Below are 14,190 nucleotides of genomic sequence, written 5' to 3'. Positions count from 1 at the left end.
AAAAGAAGCATATAATATTTGTAATAATATTTTTTAGCTAGGATCATGAAACTAGAGGCTCTAAAGAGCCTGTGTTGCTCACCTTGGTCTATGTGAATATTAAACAAAGGAAGCAGATGGATTCATGACAAAATTGTGTTTTGGTGATGGTGATGTGTTTGTACGTCTTACTTTACTGAACATTCTTGCTGCTTACAGTTATCTCTATCTATAATGAACTTGGCCCAGTAGTTTCAGTGGAAAATGTTAGTAAAAATTTACAAATTTTATAAAAATTGTTAAAAATTGACTATAAAGGACAATAACTCCTTAGGGGGTCAATTGACCATTTCAATCATGTTGACTTATTTGTAAATCTTACTTTGCTGTACATTTTACCCCTATGTTCTATTTTTAGCCATGGCAGCCATCTTGGTTGGATGGTCGGGTCACCGGACACATTTTTTAAACAAGATACCCCAAAGATGATTGTGGCCAAGTTTGGATTAATTTGGCCCAGTAGTTTCAGAGAAGATTTTTGTAAAAGATTACTAAGATTTACGAAAAATGGTTAAAAATTGACTATAAAGGGCAATAACTACTAAAGGGTTCAACTGACCATTTCGGTCATGTTGACTTATTTGTAAATCTAACTTTGCTGAACATTATTGCTGTTAACAGTTTATCTTTATCTATAATAATATTCAAGATAATAACCAAAAACAGTAAAATTTCCTTAAAATTACCAATTTAGGGGCAGCAACCTAACAACGGGTTGTCCGATTCATCTGAAAATTTCAGGTCAGATAAGAGAAACAATTTTACCCCATGTCAGATTTGCTCTAAATGCGTTGGTTTTTGAGTTATAAGCCAAAAACTGCATTTTACCCCTATGTTCTATTTTTAGCAATGGCGGCCATCTTGGTTGGTTGGCCAGGTCACGCCACACATTTTTTAAACTAGATACCCAAATGATGATTGTGGCCAAGTTACGTTTAATTTGGCCCAGTAGTTTCATAGGAGAAGATTTTTGTAAAAGTTAACGACGACGATTGATGACGATGACGGATGATGGACGCCAAGTGATGAGAAAAGCTCACTTGGCCTTTTGGGCCAGGTGAGCTAAAAAACGATGTCTATCTAGTTTTTCTTTTAATTACCTGTGCACTTATTGTGGGACCTCGGGTCATCATAAATGTTACATTTCGTTGTGTAATGAATGTTAATTTCAGAAGATGATGAAATTGCTGTTAGCTAATCAAAATAACGTATCATAATGAAACATGCATGCAATATAATTGTTGTTGAAGGCAAAGAGTGAACTATAGTTATCAATTTCTATGTCATTTGGTCTCTTATGCAATCATACCACATCTTCTTATTTTTATGCTATTCAACTATTTGTTTTCACTTTAAACTGGTTATTACTTTTTCATAGTTATTAATGAGAATTTCTACAACAATATTGAGGAATTTAATGTCCATTATAGCAGCTACTGTCTCTTCCTCTGCTTTCATCAATGTAGGACCAAAACATACACCAAGGTTAGCTACTGTCATTAAATTCTTGTCTTGAAATTCTGATACCCTAAAATATAATATAGAAGTTTTGCATTATTTTTTAAACTTTAATAGAAATAGAGTTAAAAGTTAGCATTTTTCCTTTAGTCTTTGATTTGTAAGTTATGATTTGTAAGTTATTTTATGGCAATCTTTAACATACCCATACTCAAATATAAACAAATAGTAACAATTTTCTATAATTTAATTTAGATGTGACACGAGTTTTCAAATGTAATTAATTGTGCATTCAAGACAAGTTTAAAGTTCTCATCATGAATTTATCTAAAAATAAAATACTGACCTTCATCAACAAGTGGTTTTTAACACTGTCTTAATTAGATGTATCATCAAGAGAATGAGAATAACTGTAGTGCAACATTAGACTCTTTTGGCACTCAGACATACAATGGTAATAAGACACCATAAAATAGTTCAGGATGGTGCAACAATTTAGTCATATACCATAGGACTACTTTAAATTCAGAAACTATTGTGTGCATATATTATTGTGTATGTGTACTCTATGCAAACCTCCCTTTAAATTTGTTAATTTGCAGTATATACATTTTTTAATGGTAAAGACCTATTACCACTTACGTTTTTAAATGCTTTATTATTATTTCTAACATTTCAAAGTTTTTCTCTGGTAACTTGTGAACTAATGTGTGAATGTCATGTATCCGTAATGTCTTTGCTTCTTGTTCTGAAAGAGAAAGGTCAAACAAATATTTCAAATTAATTACACTATTCTCTAAAAAGTTCTAATGTCACAACAATATGAAACAAGTGATTGGTGAAAAATAATGTTTATCCAATTCTTGAACCAATGCATGTATATATCATAAACTTGGTCTTCTGTGCACGATTTTATCATTTTTTACGCAAAAATATCGTTTAATCGTCACTTTTTTTCTCTCTGTCTGTTAGGGAGTGAAAATATGGCAGCTCATTAATTGTCATGTTTTGAAGCCGTAGTTTACCTATTGTCACCTTATAGTAAACAATCAACAAAGAAGCATGAATATTGAGCATGTGTATAACATGTAAAATTAGATAACAGTTTATTTTAGTGACAGATCCTTGCATATTGCAATCACCGGATTTTTATGAGAAGGGTCGCGCTAAAGTCATTTTGATACCAAAAAATTTTTGGCGAATTGCATCCTGAAAGCAAGCAATTAAAAAAAGGAAACTTCTTCAAAATGTTGACAAATTAAAGAGTTTTCTTCAGAAAAAAGTATATGTACATAAGTCTAAAATGACAACTATCCTTTTTGTTATACAAAACATATGCATCTTTTTAAAAAAAAAATTCATATGACTTTAAATGAATAAACTTTTTTCATAAGTAAATTCACATGCATATGGATCCATTTGAGTTAAAGTTTATTTATACATTCATTTAGTAATCAGCTAATGTTATCATTGCAATATCCGTAAAAAAAAGTCTGGACTTAAAAAAATAATATTTCACCTGCATCACAAATTATACATTTTTTTATTCCACTTATTGACTATTTCTACTTACTGGCTGCTTGTATGAATTGTGAATGAAACTTGTATGTCATCAGCGGCTCTGGTAATGATCTATAAAAAGAAGATTAAGTCAGGTCATTATATTTGTTACAATGGAATATTGTGATTTCCTACTAAAATCAAAATGTTTTTGCTCATGTATGAAATAAATCAAAAAATTTCACTCCTCTGAAGTTATACAACAAAGGGTGTTTTAAGGCAATGTCAAAATATTGCTAAAAAACTAATTGGGAACAACATTGATAATTTACCCATGCATCTTCATGAATTTATGAGTTATATCTTCGTTTGTCATTCTATATTTTATAAATCAAAGTAAGACTAATTCTTTCAATCTGTCTCTAGTTTAGAATGGGAATTACTAGTCTAAAGGGTAGAGTAGTCAAATATGTTTATACTATTTCAAGAGGAAAGAGACTTATAATGTGTGTTCCCATAGTTACTATGAATCCCATCTTTGATTGCTGATCAAAACGAAGGTTTATAGTTTGGGAAGAGGTTCTGAGAAGCTATTGGCAGACCAAGTAATATTAGTGGGTCTCATTAGGGTCTAAGCGTGATGCCCGATTGCCGACTTTTTGTAAGCGTGACACTTGAAAGTCAAATTATTTTGCCTTGACCTCCTGAAATGAAGTCTAGGGGGACACAGGAATTTACCAAAAAAAATGAGAATTGCTTACGTACGTAGTGTAAGCGGGATCGGGAATCTGACAAAACAGAAAGCGGGATCAGGATCAGAACCCCCCATGAGGCTCCCATATTAAGTTGTTTTTAAAGATACTTGTTAATAATGTTATCCAGTACCTTTAAAGAAAATCAAGTTCTTTATCTTTGGTTTAAATTCCAAAGGAACATATAACAGGCTATGCATGTTCTTGATTTCTTCTTGATAATTGTTGTGCGAGTAAAAAATGAGTTTCAATTTAATTTTTAACACCTAATTCCCTTATCAAGCAGTTTATGAAATGTGATTTACCAACAATGAAGATGCTGCTTGAGGCTTTATTTGATTTATCCTTATTTAATAGTCTTACCTTAAGTAATTCTTAATAGCACTTGTGATTGTTTTAATTTCAAACTGGGTATTATCATCTAAATTCATCTTTTCTCGCTTCTTGACATCTATAAAAAAAATACAGCTATGAATTCATAGATTTTTGTTGTATGCATTCAGAAATTTGTACCTGCAATTATCATGGTTAGAAGTTAAAGCAACTATAATATAACAAAATAGTAAAATGAATTTTTTTTTATCCTATAATAATGTAGTTTTTATGTGAGTTTTGGTGAATAGATTTTTTAATGCAAAAGCTTGTGAGTAGATGGATAATATTCACCAATATTCATGTAATAAACCTTTCGTGTATAGAAAAGCTTGAAAAATTGTTAAAACATATTTTGTCACTGATAACATCTCTATAGTTGAAGCCTTATTTGAACAAATGCAAAATGATATTTGATTGAAAGCTAATTGTTGGTTACATACTGTAATGAAAATACTGTTGCTTTACAACAATAAAAGATATTTACCAAACAGATGAAGTTTAACATGTGAAATAAAAATAGCATTTTTGAAAATTAAAGTAGATCATTTCTCAATCATCTCTGCATCAACTGACTATTTGCTATTTGACTGCTGAAAACAATAACTATAAAAAAAAATCTCCATTGCTTATATTCTATTGAAAATGTACATTTATTCTAGAAATATTTGAGTTTTCATAACCTAAGTGATTGTAAGTAAATAATATACCAGATTCCAAGAATTGTATAATTGACGTATTTTTATAAGAAATATCACAGTTATTAAGTTTCAAAAGGATATCTTACCCAAACCAATTGATATTAATTTGGTGACCTTTGAATTTACACCTACAACTCTATATAATCCATTTTCTTCCAAACCTGAAAAATAACAAAGTAATATTGTATCTTTGAGTATCTTTTATCTTAAACAGAAAAGGGTTTGATAATTTAATTTGGGATATAAGTTAAAACAAAATCCCAACTCTCTAAAGCATTTAAATAAATAGGTGTTGTTAGGATATTTGGTAGATGGACATGAATCATGTGTTCTTTCTATGAATTATAAATTAACACCCCCTTTTTTTGTAATTTTTCTTGTGTTTCCCTCTTACCTTCATCTAATATAACAAACTAACCTCTATCTTCTATTGCCTTGATACATTTATTTACAAACTGGAATCCTATATCATCTAATGAAGCTAAAATTAGAAAATCAATAAATACAATTAACCCATCAGAACAATAATCAAAATAATGCAAAACATAAATAACACCTAAGTTATTATTTTAAAAAAGATAATGACTCTCAGAGAAGGAAATTAATAATAAAAAAAAAAAAACAGTTGTATCCTGATGTTTGTTTTTTTCTCACACAAAATCTGGTGTCTAAAATTGTTTGTTAAACACATAAATAATTTTTCTCTTTAGATTTTTTGTGAAATTGGTCTCATGCAGTGTTTTTTTTGGTGGTCAATTATAGTCTGGATATCAATCATTTTAATGTTTATAATCCCACAGAATAGATACTTGAATATAAGTGTAAGTATAGAAAATCTCAATGAGGATCCATTATCTTTCTTCTATATGTTTATGTTGTAGATTCCTTATAATGCAGTATGTATTCATTTTTTGGGATTTCTTGGATATTTGTGAACACTTTATCAACGTTATACAAGTTACTTAAGGTTTGAATACAGACTTTGACAACCACCTAAATCCAAGTTTACACAAAAAAATGATACCCCCGAAAATAAACTTAACTGTCATATATCTATAAAGATCAAGATTTCTGTAATAACAGGGGAGATAATACTGTCACTAGGTTTTCCACAGCTCTGTATGACTTTATCTGTCATATAATTATAAGGTCATGCTTTCTGTGTATACAGGGGAGGTAACATTCTGTCACTAGATTTTCCACAGCTCTGTATTACTTTATCTGTCATATATTTATAAAGATCAAGATTTCTGTGGTTACAGGGGAGATAATACTGTCCCTAGATTTTTCACTGCTCAGTATGACTAATCTGTCGCTATGAGGCAAAATAAAGTGGGGATGTGCAATATAAGGGATAAACAAAAGTTGCAATGAGTGATACTTAGGGTAACAAAAAGTGGGGATGTAGCATATAGGGTATAAAGTAAATGGTAGCCTGTGCTACTTCGAGTAAAAAAAGAGGGAATGAGGGATATAGGGGGCAAAAATGTTAAATTTGGGATGAAAAAAAATGAATATTAAGCACCCCCTATAAATTTAATGAAAGAGATACTTACAGTCATCTGAAGTAGTCTTTGGTTTTATGTAAACCTGGAGGAAAACAAACAAATTTATTATATACCAACATTATAAAGTACTTTATACTCTTTATTAAAATAAGGAGACTAGTATTTAGTAAAATTTAAAAGCATCAACGAACAACATTTTTACTTGCTATATATATGTAATATTTTTGCTCAACTTTGTTAAATTCACACAACTTTAATGATTTTGTGTATTGTTTTCTATCCTTGGCCACAGAAACATGTCAATCTCAAAAAAATTACTACATTCCTTCAAGTTGTTGTTACCTGACCTTCTACAATTATGTTTTTATTGTAACGACCCTGCATACACAAGTTATTCACTTTGTGTTGAACAACTCAACTAAAATCATGATATTATCAGCTTTACATGTTCATATTGTTTTGCCATTCATTAATGAATGAAAACTTATGAAGTGGCCGGTCAAAAGCAACAGTTATTTCGATTGCATCTAATCAAACATTAACATACAATGTATCTACTCCTATAAAATAATCAGAAAAGTTTAAGTGTTTTTTTTATAGCCACTTATATATTTAAAAGAAGTAAGACTGAATGGAAACAAAAAGAATTTCCATTTAAAGCAATATATATTTTTGATAGTGGATGCCTTTTTTACCTTCAGCATGTACAGAGAAAAGCAGGAAACTTGTGACTAAATTTTTTTGTTTTTTTTGTTTCAATGAAGATTTGCTTTGAAAGTCTTTTACATGCAAAAAAGAGCCTGAATCGCTCACCTTAATTCTTTTGGTTAAATCTCTCATCAATGATTATTTTGGCTTTTCAATTTATTTAAATGTTTTTTGGATCGTCCTATTTTCTTCAAAAGCCAAAAAAAATAATCATTTTCTCCTATGTTCTATTTTAGCCATAGAAGCTATGTTTCTTGACATACAAGGAAATAAAATATAAAATTTATACTAGATACTCTGAAACTCATTTAGCCTAAGTTTGGCTGAAATTGATACAGCAGTTTCAAAGGAGAAGATTTTTTAAAGTAAGTCAACATGATGAACAAATTGTGAAAAAAAGTCTTTAAAGGGCAATAACTCCTTAAGGGGTCAATTGACAATTTTGGTCAAATTGACTTAATTGAAGATCTTACTTTGCTGAACATTATTGCTGTTTACAGTTTATTTCTATCTATAATTATATTCAAGATAATAAACAAAAACAGCAAAATTTCCTTAAAATTATCAATTCAGGGGCAGCAACCCAACAACAGGTTGTCTGATTCATCTGAAAATTTCAGGGCAGATAGATCTTGACCTGATAAACATATTACCCACGTCAGATTTGCTCTAAATGCTTTGGTTTTTGAGTTATAAGCCAAAAACTGCATTTGACCCCTATGTTCTATTTTTAGCAATGGTGACCATGTTTGTTGATAGATCATAACTTCGGATACAATTTACAAACAAGATACCCTAAGGAACATTCAGTTAAAGTTTGGAAGTATTTGGCCCAGTAGTTTAAGAGGAGAAGATTTTTGTAAAAGATTACTAAGATTTACGAAAAATGGTTAAAAATTGACTATAAAGGGCAATAACTCCTAAAGGGGTCAACTGACCATTTCCGTCATGTTGACTTATTTGTAAATCTTACTTTGCTGAACATTATTGCTGTTTACAGTTTATCTCTATCTATAATAATATTCAAGATAATAACCAAAAACAGCAAAATTTCTTTAAAATTACCAATTCAGGGGCAGTAACCCAACAACAGGTTGTCTGATTTATCTGAAAATTTCAGGGCAGATAGATCTTGACCTGATAAACAATAGTATACCATGTCAGATTTGCTCTTAATGCTTTGATTTTTGAGTTATAAGCCAAAAACTGCATTTGACCCCTATGTTCTATTTTTAGCATTGGCGACCATGTTTGTTGATAGATCACAACTTCGGATATAATTTACAAACTATATACCCTAAGGAACATTCAGTTAAAGTTTGGAAGTATTTGGCCCAGTAGTTTCAGAGGAGAAGATTTTTGTAAAAGATTACTAAGATTTACGAAAAATGGTTAAAAATTGACTATAAAGGGCAATAACTCCTAAAGGGGTCAAATGACCATTTCCGTCATGTTGACTTATTTGTAAATCTTACTTTGCGAACATTATTCCTGTTTACAGTTTATCTCTATCTATAATATTATTCAAGATAATAACCAAAAACAGCAAAATTTCCTTAAAATTACCAATTCAGGGGCAGCAACCTAACAACAGGTTGTCTGATTCATCTGAAAATTTCAGGGCAGATATATCTTGACCTGACAAACAATATTACCCTATGTCAGATTTGCTCTAAATGCTTTGGTTTTTGAGTTATAAGCCAAAAACTGCATTTGAACCCTATGTTCTATTTTTAGCAATGGCGACCATGTTTGTTGATAGATCATAACTTCGGATACAATTTACAAACTAGATACCCTAAGGAACATTCAATTAAAGTTTGGAAGTATTTGGCCCAGTAGTTTCAGAGGAGAAGATTTTTGTAAAAGATTACTAAGATTTACGAAAAATGGTTAAAAATTTACTATAAAGGGCAATAACTCCTAAAGGGGTCAACTGACCATTTCCGTCATGTTGACTTATTTGTAAATCTTACTTTGCTGAACATTATTTCTGTTAACAGTTTATCTCTATCTATAATAATATTCAAGATAATAACCAAAAACAGCAAAATTTTCTTAAAATTACCAATTCAGGGGCAGCAACCCAACAACGGGTTGTCTGATTCATCAGAAAATTTCAGGGCAGATAGATCTTGACCTGATAAACAATATTACCCCCTGTCAGATTTGCTCTAAATGCTTTGGTTTTTGAGTTATAAGCCAAAAACTGCATTTGACCCCTATGTTCTATTTTTAGCAATGGCGACCATGTTTGTTGATAGATCAAAACTTCGGATACAATTTATAAATTAGATACCCTAAGGAACATTCAGTTAAAGTTTGAAAGTATTTGGCCCAGTAGTTTCAGAGGAGAAGATTCTTGAAATAGTTTACGACGACAGACGACGACAGACGACGGACGACAGACGACGGACGCCAAGTGATGGCATAAGCTCACTTGTCCCTTCGGGACAGGTGAGCTAAAAACTTCTTTATTTTGCAGTTTCTGTTATGTTGTAAAAGCACATGCTTTAAATAGTCTTCACTATAACCTGATAACCAAGGTTACTAGTCATTTGTTTAGGTAACTTAATTATACGTTATATTTTATGAAATTCTGTGCTTTTTTTTTAAACCTCACTTTCTAAGTAATTAAAGCATTAAATTTGTGAAAAGTATAAGCATTATTCAGAAACAAAGGAAAAATTCAACAACAGTAGACTGCTAAAAATGTTATAAACTAAACTAGGCACATGTATATCATTATTTTCACACACAAAACTGAAATATAAAACAGATTTTAGTAAGAATGGTCATGGGAAATAAAACCAGTGTTAGTTAACAATTTTTTTTAAACCTTCAACTGATAAAATAACCATGCTATAGGGTACCAAACAAAAACGGCCAAGTTTTGTATTATCTGTAGTTCTAATGATTAGACAGGAGTGACTAGAAGTTTGAAGGATTGTGTATATTTTATAGAAGATTACCTGGTGAATGATCTGTAATAGTGAGTGGAGTAATTTCAGTATACTTTATTTGTGTAAAACATCATTAACTTATACAATTTTAACATTCAATTTCATACACAGAGAACTGCATCTGAGGTTTATTGCTAAATTGCATACATACTTTCATTAATTGTTTACAGAAGTTCAATGCAAATTTTTCATGCAATTCAACAAGAAACAATTCATTCCACAAAAAATTTGTAGGATGTCAGATTGAGCAATATCAGACTAATTCAGTTGAAGATTGAAAGTTGTTTTAACTTTGGAATTATCATAAAAGGTGTAACAGTTCATCTATCTCATAAACTGATAACGCTATGTAGAGATCAACATGTGCAGGTAATAATCAACCTTTTTTAATCTTGATAAATTCGTTTAAAACATTTTTCACATTGAGATGATAATTCTGTTCAATATTGACTCATTTTTTATATCTTTTCAGCTTTTGGCTTCAATTATTGAATGGAAACAGGTGGTGTTATTCATGTGGCTATTCACAAATAACCACGGGAGTTTCTGTGTTTATTAACATTGGTAGGTAGTTAAGACACTCGATACAAAATCATGCGATTAGACCAGCTTCGTTTATCAAAACAGGCAAAGGCAGCTTCATAGATACCCCACAAAGGAGTTATCACACCCTAAGTCGGAACCTTCTATTTTTCCTAATGAAATTAGTGTGAATGTGTAAATTTTTTCGTTGGAGTTCCTATCAATGTAATACTTCCATGTTGATATCAAGAAACAGTGAAGACAACAATACATACCCAAAATAAATAATCACAAAGGAATTATATTTAGTATTTGCCACTTGCTGTGTATATTTGAAGAAAAGTTATGTAATCCACTAGGAAATTTCACTTTTGGTTTGTTTCAGTAAGAGTTTGGTCAAGTTTGATGAAAAACCTGGATACATTAGGATCATAATTATATTAATTCCATAATTTAAGTAGCATGTTGCCAATTCTATATGTGTGTACTTACTGGTTCCCTGCCATCCATTGCATCCATCCATAACCTCCTGTCTGACTCGGACATTGCTTGAAATGTTAATGTATCAGTTCTGTAAAGATATCATGCAAATAGTGTTCATATTACAAGTAGGCTGTATAGATATGGCAATGAACTTTAAGTGATAAAAAAAACCAGACAACAATAGTCCATCAACAGTCTGTTAAAAAGCTTGCTATCTTGAAATAGAGAAGGGGACAGACATCCTTAGGAATTTTTGTACATTATGTTTATTGGTATTGATGTATAAAGTAACTTTGGGAGATAATTCAGGAAATCTGATTACATTTTTCTGGACATAGCAATTTTTTTTAGATGACCTGTCTTTATCTTATCTTTTATCCACAGCAGGTACTATTTCTGAGTTCAGTTAAAAAACTCAGAGTTAAGTAATTTCTTTGTACAAATAGCAAACAAGTTCAAATTTCAGGTCAACAAATGATACTAGGTTTAAAATGATTAAGACAAATATTCAAAACTAGAAAATAAGAGGAACAGACTTGATCATGCTAGCGTTTATTATTCTTTTAGCAAACTATTTCATAAAAAGATTGTTCAAAGGTCTAAATAGCTGAGCACTGCTAAGATGAGGAAAATATTTCATCCTGGTAAAGAAAGCATCAATATTTGAACTGACCTGTCAGCCACCTGGACATCGAAACAGAATCTCTTATCTATGGTCTGTGATGCTCTCCGAACACAAGATGTCATTGTTAATTTTTCTGTTGTTGACTGGCTCTGTCATAAATAAAAATTAATATTATAAAAACACTGAATATTCATTCTTTATCACATTAGACACAAAAACTTTTCTAACTTCAGGTAATTTTCTATTCCATGAATGGGCAATGTAAATTTAACTCTACAGTTAAGAAATATTGCATCAAACGTAATGCAGGGATAGATTTTCTATTATGCATTTAATAAGTTGATGGTCTCACAAATCTGTTTTAAGGGCTCTACTAAGGTGCAAACGAAAAAACAAACGTACATTTGTGATTGTCAAATCCAAAATGACATTGACACCTCTCAATAAACTTTAACCAGTGGCAGATCCAGACATTTTCATAAGTGGGGGCCCACTGTCTGTCTAAGAGGGGGCCTGCTCTGGTCATGCTTCAGTGATTCCCTATATAATCAACCAAATTTTTCCCAGAAAAGGGGGACCTGGGGTCCCTTGGCCCCTATCTAAATCCGGCTCTATAAACAGTTGTTTCATTTCTTAAATGTAAAATATTTAGAGACATACCAGTTTTCCTGTGACTTGGTTGTATGGAAGTATGTGTAATTCTTTGTTTTCTTTTTTGTACCAGCAGTAATGTTTAATCCATGTTGTTCCCAGGGCTTCTACAAATAGAAATCACCAAATACCATTTTTAATATGAATAACAAAATGTGCTTCCTGACTCATGTATAACAATCATTTTCACTCCATATTAAATGAATGACTATTATTTATTTTGAGTTTATTGAACCATAAAATTAATTTTTGACTCTTCACATTGAATATAAATCCACAAAGTGGATTACGTAAAATGTGAAGAGTCAAAAACTAATTTTATGGTTCAATAAATTCAAAATAAATTATTGCCATTCATTATAAATAAATTTCTATCAAAAATAAGGCTCAAAGAACTTTTTATATTATTTATATTAACAATAACAACGTACACACATGTTGGCCTATGAATATGCAACGTCAGAGTGGGAGTGTTGCCATAAAAATTGACAACATTGAAAATAAAAGTAATACTTTTAACCAATCAGAAGACAGTAAATACACCAAATTTATTTATCTATAAATGTTAAGCATTTTCTGTGACCATGGTCTATAACAAATTCCAATTTGTTAATTTCATTGTTGTTGATTGAAAGCTCCAAAATAAAATACATTGGAAATGAAGACTTCAAAACTATCCAAATTATATCTAAACTGGCTTAAAGCATCAATGACAATTACTTCAAGGCCAAAAGTTTTGCCTTATTTTTCATTCTGGTACATGGTTATTTTACAAATATACGTAATCTATATGTATAGCTATAACACAGAATAATGAGTATAACAACATTTTCCATCATTTTCTTCAATTGAAGGTTGCTGAATTCAAATATCCTGTTTAATCCACAATCGCCAATAAAATACTAACAAAATGTACTTAGGTATGCTAATTAAGTTTAAAGACAAGAGCTTCTCATCATTGCCATCAGAATTTAAAGCAATATTTTTGTATCAATATATTTTACTATTTTTAACTATAAATAAGCGTTAAGTTGTTTACTTTCAGGCTTTTTTCGCGTCTGATAATCTTATTAGTATATATTAGTTTGCTTGTTTTATGATAAGAGTTCAGTAACAAGTATTTTCAAAATAAGTTTTTTTTGTATCAAAAAGATCAACAGAAAAATAAACAGGTGCCTGTAGCATGCTTGTCAAAGAAAGAGCTGCATTTTTTCATAAAACAAATCGACATGCAAAAATTACAAAATAAGAATTTTGAGCTGATCTCATTTCCTTATAATTAATGAAAACTGCTTCAGAACATTATTTTAAGTTGAAATAAAAAAAATAACGGAACAACTCTTCAACAGGAAATTATGTGCATAAAACACAACATATCAAAAATAAGAATGAATGTATCATGCTTTTTGCCAGTGTTTAGGAAGAGACATTCCAAACTTGATGATCTCTAGATTGAACTTTGAACTGTTAGTCAGTAGTTGTAGCTGAAGCTGTCATACCTTTAACAGTAGGAATTAACCAAGTATAAAATGGGTCTAATGAAAAATTAAAACATAATCTCATTCAACTTAATAACAATGATGTAGTTAATAATGCATTAAATGTAATATCATATAAGCAGTGTTTTTGTTTTTCTCCTCATTTCTTCAAATACTTTGGTGCATTCTAAATGAATTATGTGTATTCATGTGCTTTGTAATTGCCTTAGTACTCGGTTGTGTCATACAAAATCAGACTTTTTAATGTTATATAAAATCTGCTTTTAGTTGTTTATTTGTTAATCCTACTAATGGAAATTAATGTGAGTTTTAATATTTATTTTCATTAGTTGAAATTTGGCTTTGAACTAGCTTGCAGTAACCTCAAGTATTTTGAAATTAGTAATCGTGTAAGATGCTCTTGTGATAT

General features: G+C 30.5%; 1 protein-coding gene across 11 annotated transcripts in view; it reads right to left on the bottom strand.

Annotated features, from left to right (window-relative positions):
- LOC139485360 (rho GTPase-activating protein 26-like) overlaps positions 1–14,190 on the bottom strand; it is a 60,747-nt gene that overhangs the window by 16,476 nt on the left and 30,081 nt on the right. For 9 of the 11 annotated variants that reach the window (XM_071269795.1, XM_071269786.1, XM_071269790.1 and 6 more), the window contains 10 exons: positions 12,292–12,389; positions 11,680–11,780; positions 11,016–11,094; positions 6,379–6,412; positions 5,241–5,303; positions 4,909–4,983; positions 4,113–4,200; positions 3,071–3,129; positions 2,140–2,245; positions 1,408–1,567 (listed from right to left, as the gene is read on the bottom strand). In XM_071269795.1, the coding sequence (XP_071125896.1) occupies positions 1,408–1,567; positions 2,140–2,245; positions 3,071–3,129; positions 4,113–4,200; positions 4,909–4,983; positions 5,241–5,303; positions 6,379–6,412; positions 11,016–11,094; positions 11,680–11,780; positions 12,292–12,389 (863 nt within the window). Of the gene's footprint in view, positions 1–1,407; positions 1,568–2,139; positions 2,246–3,070; positions 3,130–4,112; positions 4,201–4,908; positions 4,984–5,240; positions 5,304–6,378; positions 6,413–11,015; positions 11,095–11,679; positions 11,781–12,291; positions 12,390–13,781; positions 13,818–14,190 lie in introns of all 11 variants that reach the window. The other 2 variants (XM_071269787.1, XM_071269789.1) reach the window with 1 other exon arrangement.

Source organism: Mytilus edulis, chromosome 8, assembly GCF_963676685.1.
Source record: "Mytilus edulis chromosome 8, xbMytEdul2.2, whole genome shotgun sequence".
Taxonomy (NCBI): domain Eukaryota; kingdom Metazoa; phylum Mollusca; class Bivalvia; order Mytilida; family Mytilidae; genus Mytilus; species Mytilus edulis.
This window is presented reverse-complemented; position numbering and strand designations above follow the sequence as displayed.